We start from the raw sequence: 16,612 nt of genomic DNA, 5'->3' as shown, positions 1-16,612 counted from the left end.
TCTCTCTTGTTAACTCCTCTCTTGTTAAATGTCAAAGAATCAATTCATCACTGCAACATATTGTCACGTCATTTAATTTTTTATTTAATTATTTAAAATTAATATTTGTAAATAAGTTCCTAAACATATTTTAAATATTTATAAAAAAGTTTCCTAGAATCCTAATCTCCTTCTCTTCCAACTCCTTTTTCTCTTTCTCTCCTCTATTCTTAATATTGAAAAGTTAATAAGCATCTTGACAATGGGTTAAAAGACATGCATCTTGTTGAAAATCTTGATGTGGATGCATAGAGCTTGCTAATAGAGCACCCGAAACTAATAGAAGGATAGTTGACAAATTCTAACTTATTAACATTTAAGAAACTAAATCCTAACAAAAAAAACTTTGTTAAGACTTATCACAAAACGTGTTACATTTTAGAGATAAAAAAAATATAATTAAGCCTAACATATTTAAAAAATTAAATAACATAGCAGTGATGTTTGAGTGTTAAGTTGTCTCTTTGTCAACCAGCTTATTACTTAACAGAAAAGAAGTTGACGACAAAGACTGAATCTTAACATATTTATATTTTAAGGATTAAATGTAAAAGAAAATAAATAATAAAAATTTATTATAAAATGTGTTATAGTTTATATTAAAATATCAGAATAAAAAGTAAAATTAGTTCTATTTTAAAAAAAATATATGTTATTTTTAATTTGAATAATACTAGTCATTTATAAGCTGTAGTTTACAACTCCTAGGTTCAAAGCTTGCACCTTTTTCCATGCAGCCATACTGATGCTCCTAACTTTTCTTGTCCGAGAAACCACATTTTCTCTCTCCAACAAACACTCATTGTTTTATGGGCTTCACTTCACGTGATTCTTCTCCCGCTAATCACACATCCCTTTTTCATACTCTGCTAAGATATCCGTCACCAATAGATGAAAGTAGCTGCCTGTACTACATATTACAATACAGTGTCTGAGAGGGAAAATTCCCTTGAAATTAATTCAACATGTATCTGCTCCTCCTAATCTTCCTCATATGTAATTCTCCATCTCTTTGCAGCTCTATGAGTACTGAGCTTGACGCTCTCATGGCCATCAAAGACTCTCTTGACCCAGAAAACCGTGTGTTGATCTCATGGACACCCCATTCTGACCCATGTAGCAGTGTCTCTTTTGAGGGTGTGGCTTGCAATGAGCATGGTCTTGTTGCCAATATTTCACTGCAAGGAAAGGGTCTATCTGGAAGGATACCTGCAGCCTTGGCTGGTCTCAAGAGCTTAACTGCTCTCTACCTTCACTTCAACGCCCTTAGTGGAATATTACCAACGGAGATTGCCAGTTTGACTGAGCTGAGTGATTTGTATCTCAATGTCAATAATCTCTCTGGTCATATCCCTCCTCAGATTGCCAATATGTCAAATCTTCAAGGTGGATTTCTCACTTCTAAATTTCTCCTCTTTTCTCTTCTCTCTCCACCCTTCTGCATGTTTTATGACATTTTAGTTCTTATCAAATAGACTTGTATTTTGTTTTTTTTCAATTTCATTTCTGCTTTTGCTATCTTATTTTCGTTTGCTCAGTCGTTCTGAACACTATACTTGGGTGGATGAAAGAGGATGCTTTGTGGCTTATGCGAGAGAACGGGTGTGAAATGATAGCAGGAACAAATGGAATTACATAAGAGCTTGGAAAACTCCGATAAACTGCATATCCCAGGCTCACATATTGTATTTTGAGACTGATCATTGTGTTTTACTGTTTAGAATCTCGGTGATCTTTTCAAGAGAAAGTTGTTTTGTTTCATTTGCACTTATTCCTGCCTTTTAAAGTAGCTGCAAATTATTCTAATCTGGTAAGAGCTTACAGTTTTGCAGCTTTGTTATAACAAGTTTACTGGGAGTATACCTACTGAACTTGGAAGGTTAAGGAAGCTCAGTGTTCTTGCACTGCAATATAATCAGTTATGTAGCGCAATTCCTGCAAGTTTGGGTGAACTGAAGACATTAGCGCGACTGGATCTGAGCTTCAATGGCCTTTTCGGTCCTATTCCAGTGACATTGGCTAACGCACCTAAATTGGAGAGTTTAGATATTCGAAACAATTCTCTCTCGGGTAGTGTCCCTACAGGTTAGGAACTTCCTATCTTGATTTTTTTTACAAAGCTTAAATTGATATGCTAATTCAATTCGTCTGCTCTATCTATTGATGTAGCACTAAAAAGACTGAAAGGAGGGTTCCAGTATATCAACAACCCTGGTTTATGTGGTGTTGGATTTGCTAATTTAGATTTTTGTAAAGCAGTAAGCAGTTCCGAACCAGTTAAACCTGAACCGTATGAACCTAGTAATGTTCTTCCTGCATCAGTTGAACCACAAGCGCAAAATTGCAGCAATGCTCATTGTAAAAAGACATCAGAATCTTTAAAAATTGGTTTGGCTTTTGGGGTGATTGGAGTTATTGTTTCTTCGACTATTTCGGGACTCCTTTTTGTCTTGTGGTACCGTCGTTGGAAACAGAAAACTGAAAGCACCGCTGACACTTCTGAAAACCAGCTTAGTCCTTATCAGATCAAACAAGCATGCAGGAAAAGTGCATATCCCCTTATAAGTGTGGAGTATTCCAATGGATGGGATCCATTAGGCAAAGGTAGAAGTTGTTACTCTCAGGAGATTCTCGAGAGCTTTATGTTCAATCTTGAAGAAGTGGAGAGCGCAACTCATTGCTTCTCAGACCAAAATTTGATGGGGAAAAGTAAATTTGCTGCTGTCTACAGGGGAATTTTGAGAGATGGATCGGTAGTGATTATAAAGTGCATTGCCAAGACAAGCTGCAAGTCTGATGAAACTGAATTCGTTAAAGGTTTGAAGATATTGACCTCATTAAAGCATGAAAATCTAGTTCGTTTGAGAGGCTTTTGCTGTTCTAAAGGTCGGGGACAATGTTTTCTTATTTATGATTTTGTCTCAAATGGGAATTTGTTACGGTATCTTGATGTTAAGAAAGGCAATGCTAAGGTACTTGAATGGTCTACCAGAGTATCCATCATCCATGATATTGCCAAAGGTCTGTTTTCTTTCCCTTGTTTCTTGAAGAATTTCTTGTTAAAATATTTTCAACCTGGCTCATAAATTCTTATTCTTGTTGACACATTTGTCTGAGTCCACTCATTTTTCCCACTCAAGGAAGGGGACAGAAGGACCATGCAGGCCCTCCCCTTTCCTGCATCCATAGAGGCTTCCATTATTGGGGGCCTTGGATAAGCTTTTATTAATTGACCTTGGCCCCCTTTTAAGTTCATGTAAGTCACAGCCAGCCTGTACATACTCTGACTCTGGTAAATTTGGCCTCAATTCTTTTGGTGGTATTTCATGTAAATACTTATTTTCCCAATAAAATTTTCTATTATATCAAATTCATGAAGCAAAAAGTAAAAAAGAATGTGAGGTACTCTCTTCTGGCATTGTTTTGTTGGTTCACTATCATGTTATGAATGTCATGTGCACAAGTGACAGATCTGCTTTCCTTTTCTATCCAGGCATTGGTTATCTGCATGGGAAGAAAGGAAGCAAAAATACTCTAGTTCACCAGAACATATCAGTTGAAAATATTCTTCTCGATGCTCGGTATAATGCTTTACTTGCAGATTCAGGACTGCACAAACTGCTTGCAGATGATGTTGTGTTTTCTACCCTCAAAGCCAGTGCAGCCAGGGGATATCTGGCTCCTGAATACGGGACAACTGGTCGTTTGACCGAAAAGAGTGATGTGTATGCTTTCGGAATGATAGTTTTCCAGCTTCTTACTGGAAAACGTGATATCACTCAATTTAGTCGCCAACGGGTTGAAAGTGCTAGTTTTAAAGATATAGTGGATGATAATCTTGAAGGGATGTTCTCAGAATCAGAGGCAACCAAACTGGGAAGAGTTGCTTTGCTTTGCACCCATGAATCTCTGCATCTCCGACCTTCTATGGATGATATAATGCTACAACTGGGTGATATACAGTAGATGTTTATGACATAGCGTGATATCTTTTCTGCTTTTTCTGCCTTTCAAGTTCAAATTGGTAAAGATGGAGTCATTGTAAAATTTTATCATTTCATGAGCACTGACCGCGTCTTAAATTCGTGTGTTTTTTAGTTCAGAGCACGTAGTGTTAAGGGAAATTCCCCATGTTAAAAAAGAAAGATGGGGTGCCTTCTAGGTTCTGAATGTGAACTTTAATAGATTGGTTATTTAAGTTGTTCCGTTTTGTGTTCTAGATTTGTCCCATGATAATTTGGTTTTCTAGTTGTTCCGTTTAGTGTTCTAGATGTGTAGGCTAAGTGGAAAATGATTTGAGAAAATGTAATTTATACTTGTTGTGGGTATCTTCATAGATATAGTTGAGACTAATATTTCAACGGGTGATGGTTAGATAAAACATTATTTTAGAATGTTGATTTGATGATTCAAATTTTAGAATAACAAGTTTGTCTTGAGTTACTATTCACTTCTATTACAAATAATTCACTAAGCAGTAACTATTGGGTAGAGGGGGGTGGGGGGGGGGGGTCCATATAAAGAAAAGACAAAATAAGAGCAAAAAGTAGACGTGGTAAAAGAAAGAAAATAAAAAGATAGAAATGACAGAAACTTAATGTAAAATATATAAAAGTTGGAGTACATGCAATGTCTTACGGTCAAAATAGCGAAATTCAAGTCTCAAAAATTGTTTATAAGTGATTTTGCTTAATGTTTAAAGGTAGATCTAGTACTTTGATCCTTAAATTGTTTTTTTTTTTCCGATTCAATTCTATTAACAATTTTTTTTTATTATTTTGACATTCTAAATTTTAAACATTCAACAAGTTAGTGCATTCTTTGGAAAACTTTTTTTAAGAAAAATTTATTGTTTATTAGCTTAAGTTTATTTTTTGTTTCTACACTTTTATGAGATTTTAATTTTAGTCCATTTGATAATTTTTTTAGTTTTAGTTTCTAATTTTTCTATATTATAAGACTTTTGATTTTTCTTGCTATTATAATGCACAATAAATTGGCACGTGACAATCTCTTAATTATCTATGTCATTATTTGACATGTCACTAGAATCAATTGAATTTAGAAAAAAATAATAAAATAAAAAATTAAAAGAATTAAAAATTAATCTCGTGAAAATGTAGGGACTATAAATATATTTAATCTTTTATTTTTCAAATTAAACACATATTTAGTATTTTTTGTTAACTTTAACTAACTTTGTTATTAATGATGTTGAACTATCTTTTTAAGCTTAAAAGATGTTTCATTTTAATTCTTTAACTTTTAAACATTCAATAATTTGATGTTTTGACTGTTATTTTTTGGACAACTGTATCTATCGAAAAGTAATAAAAGGATTCTAAAATAATTTTTAAAATATCATTCCACAAGGATTGTTTCCAAATACTAAGAATTTGTTAATTCAATTGTTTGAACTTAAAGCATATGAAATTAAATAAAAAAAGGATTCAAATTTGAAAGTAATTAAAAAAAAGTTAAAACAGTGTAACCTTTGACAATAAACTAATCAAGAAGAATCTAGGGTATATGGTTTTACCTTTACACTTCTCTATATTTACTTTTAGATTAATTTTAATTCTGATTTACTTATGATTACCAACAACTCATATTAAATATATTAAAACCCAATAGTCATATAAGGTAAAAGGAAGAGAAAGTATAAAGATTCTACAAGCTGTTAATTTAATAACAATTAAAAGAGAAGAACTAAGTTTAGCCCACCAAATCCTTTGTCTCTTACCCTATAGATCCATCATCAAATTTGAACATACAAATATAGCTCAATAGGATAAACATTAATCAAGGAAGGAAACATGAAATTATCATTAATCACAAAGATCCAATAGAGTCATGCAAAGGATCTACCATAATCCTAACTATAGATTTAGCTAGACAAAATAATATAATAGAAAACTAAAATAATAATAAATCAATCCATAATTATTCAAAAAGTAAATACAAACTAAAAGAGTCTCCAGTGGAAAAAAGGAAAAAAAGCTCATGATCCTAAGAAATGCTCCTAAAGCTCCAATAGTCATCAGCGATCATTCAACAATAGGTCACTGTCATTCAACAATGGAAACTAGCCAAAACCAAGATTCTAGGATGTCTAGGTCCTGTCTATAAGATTCCTTTACTAGGATTTCAAAACCCTAATATTTCTTCAAAGTTAGATTTCTTGAAGGCAAGCACGGTCGTGCAAAGCCATAAGCATGACCATACATGTGGCTTGAAGCTCCAAGTGTTGGTTGCTACAAAACCCTATTTTTCATCCAATTTTAACCCAAAATGCATCCAAAATCCAATTGTGACCTTCTCATGTTAAATTGCACAATTAATATAGAAATTAGTATAAAAATCTAATAAAATAATAGTCATGCATAAAGATATAGACGATTTAAGTATGCCAAAATAGAGTCTTTTTAATTGCCCTTATTCTTTTCTTTTCCACTTAAATGAATTTCAATGGTATTTCTAGTGTTGGTGCCAATTAGTCCTCTAGTTACATTCCTCTTGTCACAACCCTTTTTTTAAAGGATTCATGACATGCTACTAAATTAAAACATGTATAAATTTTTTACAATTCAAAAAGAATGTAGCTTACATTTCAATAGTAAAATCAGGCCTATGAGGCATTAGCATAAAATTATGGACATATGCATATATAATTGATCTGTAACAATATTTACATAAGGATTTGATATGGAGCTCAAAATATAATTTATAACTAAAAATTACATCTCTTGAAGACTATAGCTAAATAATCTAGACCTATCCACTAAGACCTAGACTAACAAAATGAGTAAAGCTACAATTCTTCAAAAAATCATGATGATTCTAAACATCCCTCAGCTAGACCCTCTAATACGGAAAGTAGATGCATCGCCTATCACACCTACTCACGTACCACCGTACAATCATCGCAATACGCACACCAACATAGATAGATTGTAAGGGTGAGCTTATATAACCAACAGTCATAATCATAGAGTTTGAAAATATATTAGAAATGTTTATACAACTTTCATAAATTTCAACAAATAACATAGTAATTTATATTTTTACAGCTTTCGTAATTTTCAACAAATAACACAGTAATTTCAACCGATTCCCAACCCATCTAATGCAAATGCAACAGCTTAGTTCCAAATGGTCTCACAGCTTAATTAATCTAGAAGAAACTTACAATTTGTCGGTCTGGAGTGACCCATTGATGTAACATAGTTTAGGTTTACATTTATAGTTTTATTTTGATTTATAAACACTTTTAATATGTATTCTTTTTAGAGTTTTTACCATTTTCTACTTCTTTGAATAAATTGGGCTTGTTACAAATAAATGCTTTAATTTTGTACTTTTTATTATTTAGACCTTTGACTATTCTTTTAACCGTAACTTTTTCTACAAATATCATTTTTGGCTGATTTTAGTTGCATTGGATTCTACATATCTAGGGCTTCAAAATGAATATATAGATTTCTTGATTTGGTGTAGTTTTTGATTTATTATGATTTTTTCAATTTGAGACAGATTTGCTGAATATTGTTGCGAGATTGCATTTGGACCCTTTGCTATTAGATAATTGTATTTGGACTTATAGTTATAACTGATGCCTGAATTTTGGCCATTTAGTTTACCCTAATCAAAACCTATAATAGACTAATAAAGTTTTAAATTAAAGGGCACATGCATACACGTGCGATTAGACACTTTGAGTTTTTGAGATTTACCCTTTAATAAGAATCCTTGTTTTTACTTTCTCTCGAATTCTCCCATTCTTGCTTGGGTTAAGTGCTTCAATGGAAGGCTAAACCTCTTGCTCAATCTGCAGAATCTAGATTCTATAAATCTGATTTGAGTTGTGAGCCAAATTGCTCCGATTTTGTTCTCTTTTTCTCTAATCTTATATTTGTGTATTACAATTGTGATTAACTTTTTTTGTGATTAGAGTTCAAATTAGGACTCGATTGATGCTCTGATTTGACAATTAATGTGGATTAGGTTAAATGACAATTTGATTTAATTCATAACTCTATTTAATTAGGTTATTCGATTGAATTGGATGATTGTTCAAACACGGATTAAAATCTTTTGATAGTAATAATCGAAGTTACATGCATTTGGTACTCTGTTGATTGATATTTCTTAATTTGTTTTTACTCAATTTTATTTTGTCCATAATTTTATTTAATTAATTTGCAATTTTTAAATTCTCAAAATTTATAGAATCAAAAACTGAATTTAACTGAAGATGTGTCTCTGTGAATCGACCTCGGTTGAGCTTTATACTGCAAAACTCTTAGAGAAACTTAACTGTTTTGATAGCAACTCCGTATCATCTATCACCCATCCCGATATTTGGATCCAGATATACAGCATAGCTCAACTCAACATGTTTTCTAACCGTTACATGTCTACCCACCTAAACATATAACTAAGCTCTAGGATGTGATGAAACAATCAGCATGACGCATGTCAGCTATATATATATATATATATATTTATTTTTTTTTCTCAGCCAGTCTCAACATTTTAAATATTCATCACTGTAACACCTTAATTTTAATAAATAGTTTTCACAAAATGGGAATAATAAAATTTTTATTTAAAATATTTTTCAACACATAATTTTATCAAAGTATTTCAAAATAATAAGGGATTACAAATTTATATCAAATGACTGTTACAGGGCTAATTCAATTACATAAAAGTTTCAAAATGAATTTCTAGTTATAACACCTTATTTTCAATATTCAATAAATAATAATTTCGCAAATTCGGGATAATAAAAGTTTCATTTCAAATAAAGTTCTCAACCCATGGTTTCATCAAGTATTTCAAAATAAGAAAAAGGGGTTACAATCTTTATCAAATCACTACTATAGAACCCATTTAAATATATTATTTCCAAATTTATATCTTAGTCCTATAGCAGTTCCATCCACTCCTTTCACTGAGTCCGGTGCTGATCGTCTTGGTTACCTGAAAAATGAATGCAAGGGTGAGTACTCTACACTACCAAAACACACAACTAGGCATAGAGTCTCACCTCCAAATCAATTTCAATACATTTATACAGAAATAAATACAGACCGGATTATCACTCGGTACATTATAATTCAATATCAATGCACTCACGGCACCAACAACATTTCACATTCAAAAATACAATTAACAATAGTCCCATGCGCACGCATGCCAACCACATCCACTGTGGCATTGTGATCACAGATTTTCACCATGAATGGTCGCCGGTTACCCCCGCCTCACGGATACCACGTGGGCAGTCACGAGTCGCTCAGCAAAGATAGTGGTCAGAGGTCTAGTCAGGAAGAGAGTGTGTGACCTGTGGTGCACCCGTTTCGCAGTCGGTGTCACCACCACTCCCTCTTCCCCAAGATATTTCTACCATCCTCATCTTCCACACCCCCAATGTATCGCTGAACCATTCACAATACATTACAACGGCGCTAACACTCTCATTCACATATATTCCATTCACGCATGCAGTAATCATGCTTAATTATCGTTCATATTACACGGCCCTTGGGCCCACATTTTCACAATATTCATTCAAATATACAGAACAAGTGCCCATATCCATTCACAACACTCGGCATACATGTCCTCATTCTATCACACAACATTTACATATAATCAACATCCATCAATTTCGGGTCAACACACATAATGTTCACATATCACGGCACATGGCTCACATTACATTTCTCAGCAATTTCCTACCCACTAACACAACTACAACACAATATTCATCAAAATAACAACAATTCATGCACAAAAAAGTAGGATAGAGTCCTCCCTTACCTTGGATTGAAGACCCACACTCGAATTTGACCACAGATGTGCTTCCTACACAGATTGCGGCCTAAAACACATGGAAGAACTCCATAAGAACCCAAGGAAATCCAGAAACAGAGAAAAAGGGATGAGAAACGAAACTCTAACCATTAAAACTCACCTCCAAGCGTTCCTCACAAGGATTCAACCTTCAATCAAGCTCCCGAACAGCTTTGGAGGCAAATAATCGGTATAAAAGGGTTTTGGATCGAGGGATTCGAAGGGATTTTAAGACATAACTTCTCAAACCCTAAACTCTCTTTTAAAACTCCTCAGATCGCGACACTCTCGCTACAGCGAGAAATTCTTAGATGAAACTGCACCCTGGTTTCTGCAGAATCTCGCTACAATGAGATTGCACCAAAAAATGCACTCCCAAACTGTCGCTACAGCGAGACGTCTCTCTTTACATTGAAAAGGCGACAATTTTGGTCCTTCCTCTCAGGGCCCTCTCATTGCAGCGAGAATTCTCTCGCTACAGCGAGGACAGTTCAGTATTACACCCTGCATTTAGGCACTTAGCCCATTTCAGCCCTATCCAGTCATGCATACACATATATATATATACACAAATCCACAACATATATCCAAAAATACACACACATATATATATAAATTAATAATTAATATTACCAAAAAAAATTCAGGGCGTTAAACTAGTACTATATTAGTTTCATCCATCCCTTTATTGAGTCCAATACTAATCGTCTTGGTTACTTGGAAAGTAAATGTAAGGGTGAGTACTCTATAGTATCACACATAAGCATAGAGACTCACCTTCACATATCATACATATTCATTACCAAATTCAAATCATGCATCAATTAACACATTCCTCACTTTTCAACATTTCATACCAATCCACACATAGGTGCACTCAGTGCACCATCAAACAATCTACACACACGTGCGCTCACTACAGTGAGACTACACCAAAAAATGCTGTGTAATTTACTTTTTAGTAGTTATGTAATTTACTTGTGTAGAATTTAAGACTTTGCTGGAATAATAAATTACATTCAATTTCCAATCCTTTTTCTGTCCTAGAACAGCACCTACTGCATTATCACTTGCATCACACATTAATTCAAAAGGTAAATTCCAATCAGGTTTTGAAAAAATAGGTGCGGAGATAAGTTTCTCTTTCAAAATAGAAAATGCATGCAAATAAGAATCATCAAATACAAAGTCAGCATCTTTAACAAGTAAATCACTAAGAGGTTTTACAATTTTTGAAAAATCTTTAATAAATCTCTTATAAAAGCCTGCATGACCCAAGAAACTCCTAACTCCTTTACCATAATTGGTGGAGGCAGTTTACTAATAACTTCTATTTTTGCTTGGTCCACCTCCATCCCTTTTTCTGAAATTCTATGGCCAAGGACAATTACCTCTTGGACCATGAAATGACACTTTTCCCAATTCAAAACAAGGTTAGTATCTTGACATCTCTGCAAAACAATGGACAAATTAGCTAAACAATTATCAAAAGAATTGTCAAAAACAAAGAAATCATCTATAAACACTTCAATAATTTTCTCTACTAAATCAGAAAAAATGGACAACATACACCTTTGAAAGGTAGCGGGAGCGTTGCATAATCCATCTATAAACACTTCTCTTGATCTATAGGGTCCACCGCTATTTGATTGTTGTCGGAATATCCATCAAGAAAACAATAAAATGCATGTCCAACTAGCCTTTCCATCATTTGATCAACAAATGGCAATGGAAAGTGATCTTTTCTAGTTGCATCATTTAATTTTCTAAAATTGATACACATGCGCTAGCCCATGACAGTCCTCGTAGGAATTAATTCATTCTTTTCATTAGGCACAATGGTCATCCATCCTTTTTTAGGGACAACTTGGACTGGACTAACCCATTGGCTGTCCGAAATTGGGTAAATAATCCCTGCATCTAGCAGCTTCATTACTTCTTTTCTTACTACTTCTTTCATTGTTGTACTACCAGTTTAAAATGTTCCTCAAACAGAATTTTATGCTTGCAAAAAGCTGGATTGATCCCCTTTAAATCTAAAATATGCCAAATTCTCAACAATTTTTCTTCTTTTTCTTCCTTGAAATCATTGCTAATAATCACTGGATTTTCATGTTCTTGGTCTAAGAAAGAGTATCTCAAGTGAGAAGGTAATTGTTTCAACTCCAGCTTCTCAGTCATCTCTTCCTTCATTTCATTTTTTAATTCTTCCTTTGCTGGATTTTCCAAAAAAGGGATAATTGGCAAGGTGTCCAGCTATTGCATATATTCTCTCAAATATTCTTCCTTTTTTACAGCAGCAAAATGATTCTGTGCAACTATTGTTTCCTTTAACATTGAAATTTCATCAGCATTATCAATAAAATAAGGGAAAGTAATAGAATCTACAATATCAACCCTCACACAAGTAACATCATCATTGGGATGTTTAAGTGCCTCAAATACATTAAAAATAACCTTCTCATCCTGCACTCTCAACATAAGCTCTCCTTTTTGAACATCAATTAAAGCTCTCCCTGTGGCTAAGAATGGTTTGCCTAAAATTAAAGGAATGTCTGTATCCACTTCCATGTCCAAAATTACAAAATCTACAGCGAAAATAAATTTGTCAATCTTAACTAGCAAATCCTCTACAACACCATAAGGATTTGTGCAAGATCTGTCCGCAAGTTGTAAAGTTATGCTAGTAGGCTTGACTTATTTTATTCCAAGTCTTTTCATGATAGCAAGAGTAATGAGATCAATGCTGGCCCCAAGATCACATAAAGCTTTCCCCATGGTACAATTTCCAATAGAACATGAAATGCTAAAAGAACCTAGATCCTTTAATTTTTGAGGGAGCTTCCTTTGTAAAAATAGCACTGCATTCTTCAGTCAAAGGGACTATTTTATCATTCTCAAGTTTTCTTTTCTTAGATAATAGTTCCTTCATGAATTTAGCATAGGAAGGCATTTTCTCAAGTGCTGCAAAAGGAATATTTATTTGAAGTTTCTTGAAGACATCTAAAAACATCTCAAATTATTTTTCTTGTTTTGGATTGGGCATTCTTTGAGGGTAAGGATGTCTCTTGTATTTCTTCTCATCAATAGGCTGATTAGCTTCCTTAAGTATTTGCCTCTTTGTCTTCTTTACAGCCCTAGGAGAACTCTCTTTTTTCTGAATTTCTCTTTTCAGCAAGGTAAAATTTCTTCATCCAAGTCATATTTTAACTTCTCCTCTACAACAAAATTATTTCCTCTTTTTTTGGCAGGTTTGGAACTCCCTACAACAGCTCCACTTCTAGTTATTACAGCTTGACATTGTTCTTTTGGATTAACAACTGTATTGCTAGGAAATCTCCCCTCTTCTCTGCTGAATAATTGTTCAGCCAACTGTCCAATTTGAGTTTCAAGTTTTTTCATGGAAGATTATTGATTCTTGAAGCTTATTTGGGTCACTTTCATAAATTGTAGCATGGTTTCCTCTATCTCATTCAACTTTTCAGTCATAGGCATGGAGAATTTTTTATTCCTTTGAGGTTGAGTGGTTGGATTCTCTTGAAAATAGGATTGTTGTGCTGCTGGACCTGCACCAGAAAAAGGTAAAGCAGAATTATAATTCTTTGCAACAGAATATTGAGTGTTCCAATTAGAGTATGCAATGGTGTGGACATTTTCTCAATAATTCTTTATACCTCTCCCAAGCTTCATATAAAGATTCCCCTTCTTGCTGCACAAATGATGTAATTTCTCCTCTTAGTGTAACATCCTCAAAATTTTAGTTAGTTTCTACACCTTAGGTTACAATTGTATGCTACTCCAGAAATAAGGAGAATTTTTTTCTTCTGTTTTACTCTTATATTCTTTTTCAACTTGCTATTTTATGCGTTTCTTATGTGTTAGAGTGAATTTTAAGTCTTTTAAACTTTATTGTTTGAACTTTTTTGTTCTGCTGAGAATTATTTTGTTTAATTTACTTGTTTCATATGTGTGAACTTGCACTCAATATATTTTTCCTTCCATGTGTGTATATGCTGTTATTCCTTTTCTTTTCTTTTATTATCTTTCGTTTACCTAGAGATGCAACATGGGTATGAAAACTAAAAGTCTATTTTGACCATCCTTGACTATTGAACCTTGATTAAAGGGGTACAATTGGCCTATAACTCTTCGCCTACCCTCTCGGCCTTTTTAATGACATATGCTGCTCTTTGATCTTTTGTATTACACCCTTTAAATTTTTGTATAGCGTGTGGAGAAAGATTATTCGTCATAAATTATTCGTACCTTTCCTACATGTCCTTTCAACTACCATTCTTAAGACTCCACTCATTCTCTTACTTCTTTAAATGCCACGTTGGTTTTCAGAAAAGGGAATTAACTCTCACTTATGTCTAGTTATTATGCTGGTCGGATTCTTTAACTACCCTTAATTAAGGGGGCTAATAATGAGTTGGCATCTCATTAATGTGCATTAAAGTCCACTAAGCGACACATTAATTTCCCTTCTTAAATTCCACTAAGCCATGCATTTAAAGCTTAGCACGTGGAACCAAGAGGCTAGTGGAAGTTGTAGACAACCCTTAGTGTCCAACCAGTCATTTAATGAGCATTAAAGCCTTTCTCGTTATTTCACGTCATATCTAGTTGGCTGTGCAAACATTAAGTGTAGTGGCTTTAGAAAAATGAAAAGACATTAGCATGAAGAGAGAAGATTGGACTTAGTGCGTCATAAATACATTGTTGTCTCATTAATATAGACTCATTAATTGCATTTATTAATGCCTTTTGTGGGTGTTGTACACGTGTGCCCTTTATCTTCCTTGAAGACTCTTGAGATTCTTTGCCTCTAAATATTCCACTAGCGTTGCCATTAGAACTCATTTATTTCTTAATGTGACTCGAGACACTGTTACTTTTACAACTGTTGTTGCACTGAAAGTAAACTGACTAGCAAGTGTACTAGTGTTGTTGTAGCAAGTTATAAAAAATCTTAGAATCAAATTGAGTTCCAAGTATCATCCTAAGGGAATAAAGTTCTCAATTACCACTTCACAAGATCACAATTAGTTGAGCTTTACAAATTTCAGATGGATTTGGTATGAATGTATCAAAAATGAAATTAGAAAGTAAAACAGAATAGTTAGTACAAAAGTATATAGTAAACAAATGTAGAAAAAGTAGTTAGGAAATTGTTTCACCAAAACTTCAACATTGAATCAATAAAGTTCTGAACTTTCAAGCATTTAGATGGAATGACAATCAGTTTCACGTTATATTAATCAAAGGACAATCCCTTGCCTCAATGAATCTAACATCTAATCAAATCACTCTAATCCCTTAGATCTAATCCAATCAAATGTTGCATTAAGTTTGAGAAACCAAAAGATTGCAAGATTAAGATATCTTATCCCTAAGAAACCAATAACCTTGGCAATTAATTCAGATCTGAGAAACAAATTCAATTCCCATTGATAAGAGTTCCTCTATGATTAATTGATCAAATTTCCATTCAATCACTACTTTAACAGCAGAATCAATCACTCAATCCAATCCAAAACTCAAAGTTTAGATCCAAAATCAATTCAATATTTCTATTTCAGATTCACAGTTCCTAACCACAAAGAGTTTAAGCAAACATTACAAAAAGAGAAGACAAGAGAAGAGAAGAAGAGAATGAACAAAGAAGAAACATCTTCAAGCCAATCTCCAATCTGATCCCTCAAGAAATGAAGCTTGGTGTTCGTCCTCAATCTCCCTCTCTGACTCTCTCAACAACAAAAACAAATGGAAAATAAAAATGAACAAAAACTCCCTAAATTCCTGAGCTAACTGCCTTTTATAGAATTCCTGCTCTACTGGCGTGATCACTTTTTCCAGCAATAGTAATCACGTAGAGGCTAATTCTTCATTTTCACTTGCGCGTGTTCACTTTTGCTGGTGATAGTAGCTACGCGCACTTCAAAGTGTTCACTTTTGTTGAAAATAGTAGCCACGTAGAAGCTTCCCTTACTAATGTCATGCGCGTGTTCACTTTTGCCAGAAATAGTGAACATGCAGAAGCTACCTTCTTGCGCGTGTTCACTCTTGTGGATAATAGTGAACACGCGCACCTACTCTTCTTAGAGGACTCTCTGGAACGCTCACTTTTTCTAGAAAAAGTGATTACGCAGAAGCTCTTCTCATTGCAATCTCTCTGGAACGATTACTTTTGCCAGCAAAAGTGATTACGCAGAAGCTCTTCTTCATTTTATGGTTCTGGAGTGATCACTTTCACCAGCAAAAGTGATCACTCAGAGGCTGTTCTTCAATTATCAACTTCTTTCCTCCAATTTTTGCTACTTTTCTTCTATTTTTCCTTTGATCATCCAATCCTCATGAACTTAGTTCAGAATTCCCTACAAAAGCATACTTGAAATGTCACTTTTTACATAGAAAATCAATGAATTTTAAAATAACTATGTTTAAAAGTGACATGCAACATTTTATTATTTTTTAAGGGTTTTCTACTATTTCTAGCATGTTTTCTTTATTAATTGCACTAAAAACTATTGTAAAATACTAGTAAAATATGGATTCATCACTACCCCAAACTTGAATTTTTTGCTTGTCCTCAAGCAAATTAGAACATATCAAGGGTGTAAATTCTTATTAATTGGAATCCAAAAACTTTTTACATTTTTCAGAAAAATTCAGATTAAAAATCCATTTTACTTCAATGCATTCTAATTGT

The 16,612-nt window shown here is 33.7% G+C and overlaps 1 protein-coding gene and 1 non-coding gene across 2 annotated transcripts; both read left to right on the top strand.

The window, feature by feature from the left end:
* Positions 1-1,068: 1,068 nt before the first annotated feature.
* Positions 1,069-4,005, top strand: LOC113862353 (protein NSP-INTERACTING KINASE 2). Its single transcript, XM_027495443.1, has 4 exons — positions 1,069-1,425; positions 1,864-2,124; positions 2,209-3,060; positions 3,533-4,005. Exons 1-4 carry the CDS (start codon positions 1,086-1,088, stop codon positions 4,003-4,005), a joined length of 1,926 nt encoding a protein of 641 aa, XP_027351244.1. The 5' UTR covers positions 1,069-1,085.
* A 9,530-nt stretch (positions 4,006-13,535) lies between these two features.
* LOC113864119 lies at positions 13,536-13,642 on the top strand. Its single transcript, XR_003504723.1, has one exon. It is a non-coding gene; the product is annotated as a small nucleolar RNA R71 (small nucleolar RNA).
* Positions 13,643-16,612: the final 2,970 nt, after the last annotated feature.

The sequence above is a fragment of the Abrus precatorius genome, unplaced genomic scaffold, assembly GCF_003935025.1.
Source record: "Abrus precatorius isolate BTA unplaced genomic scaffold, Abrus_2018 Scaffold3, whole genome shotgun sequence".
NCBI lineage: Eukaryota > Viridiplantae > Streptophyta > Magnoliopsida > Fabales > Fabaceae > Abrus > Abrus precatorius.
This window is presented reverse-complemented; position numbering and strand designations above follow the sequence as displayed.

What these genes read in the sequence shown, in the direction of transcription:
- LOC113862353 (XM_027495443.1), top strand. Translation starts at nt 1,086, where the DNA reads ATGGCCATCAAAGACTCTCTTGACCCAGAAAACCGTGTGTTGATCTCA. An exon ending in CAATATGTCAAATCTTCAAG is followed by an intron (nt 1,426 to 1,863) that starts GTGGATTTCTCA and finishes AAGAGCTTACAG; the next exon opens with TTTTGCAGCTTTGTTATAAC. An exon ending in CTCGGGTAGTGTCCCTACAG is followed by an intron (nt 2,125 to 2,208) that starts GTTAGGAACTTC and finishes CTATTGATGTAG; the next exon opens with CACTAAAAAGACTGAAAGGA.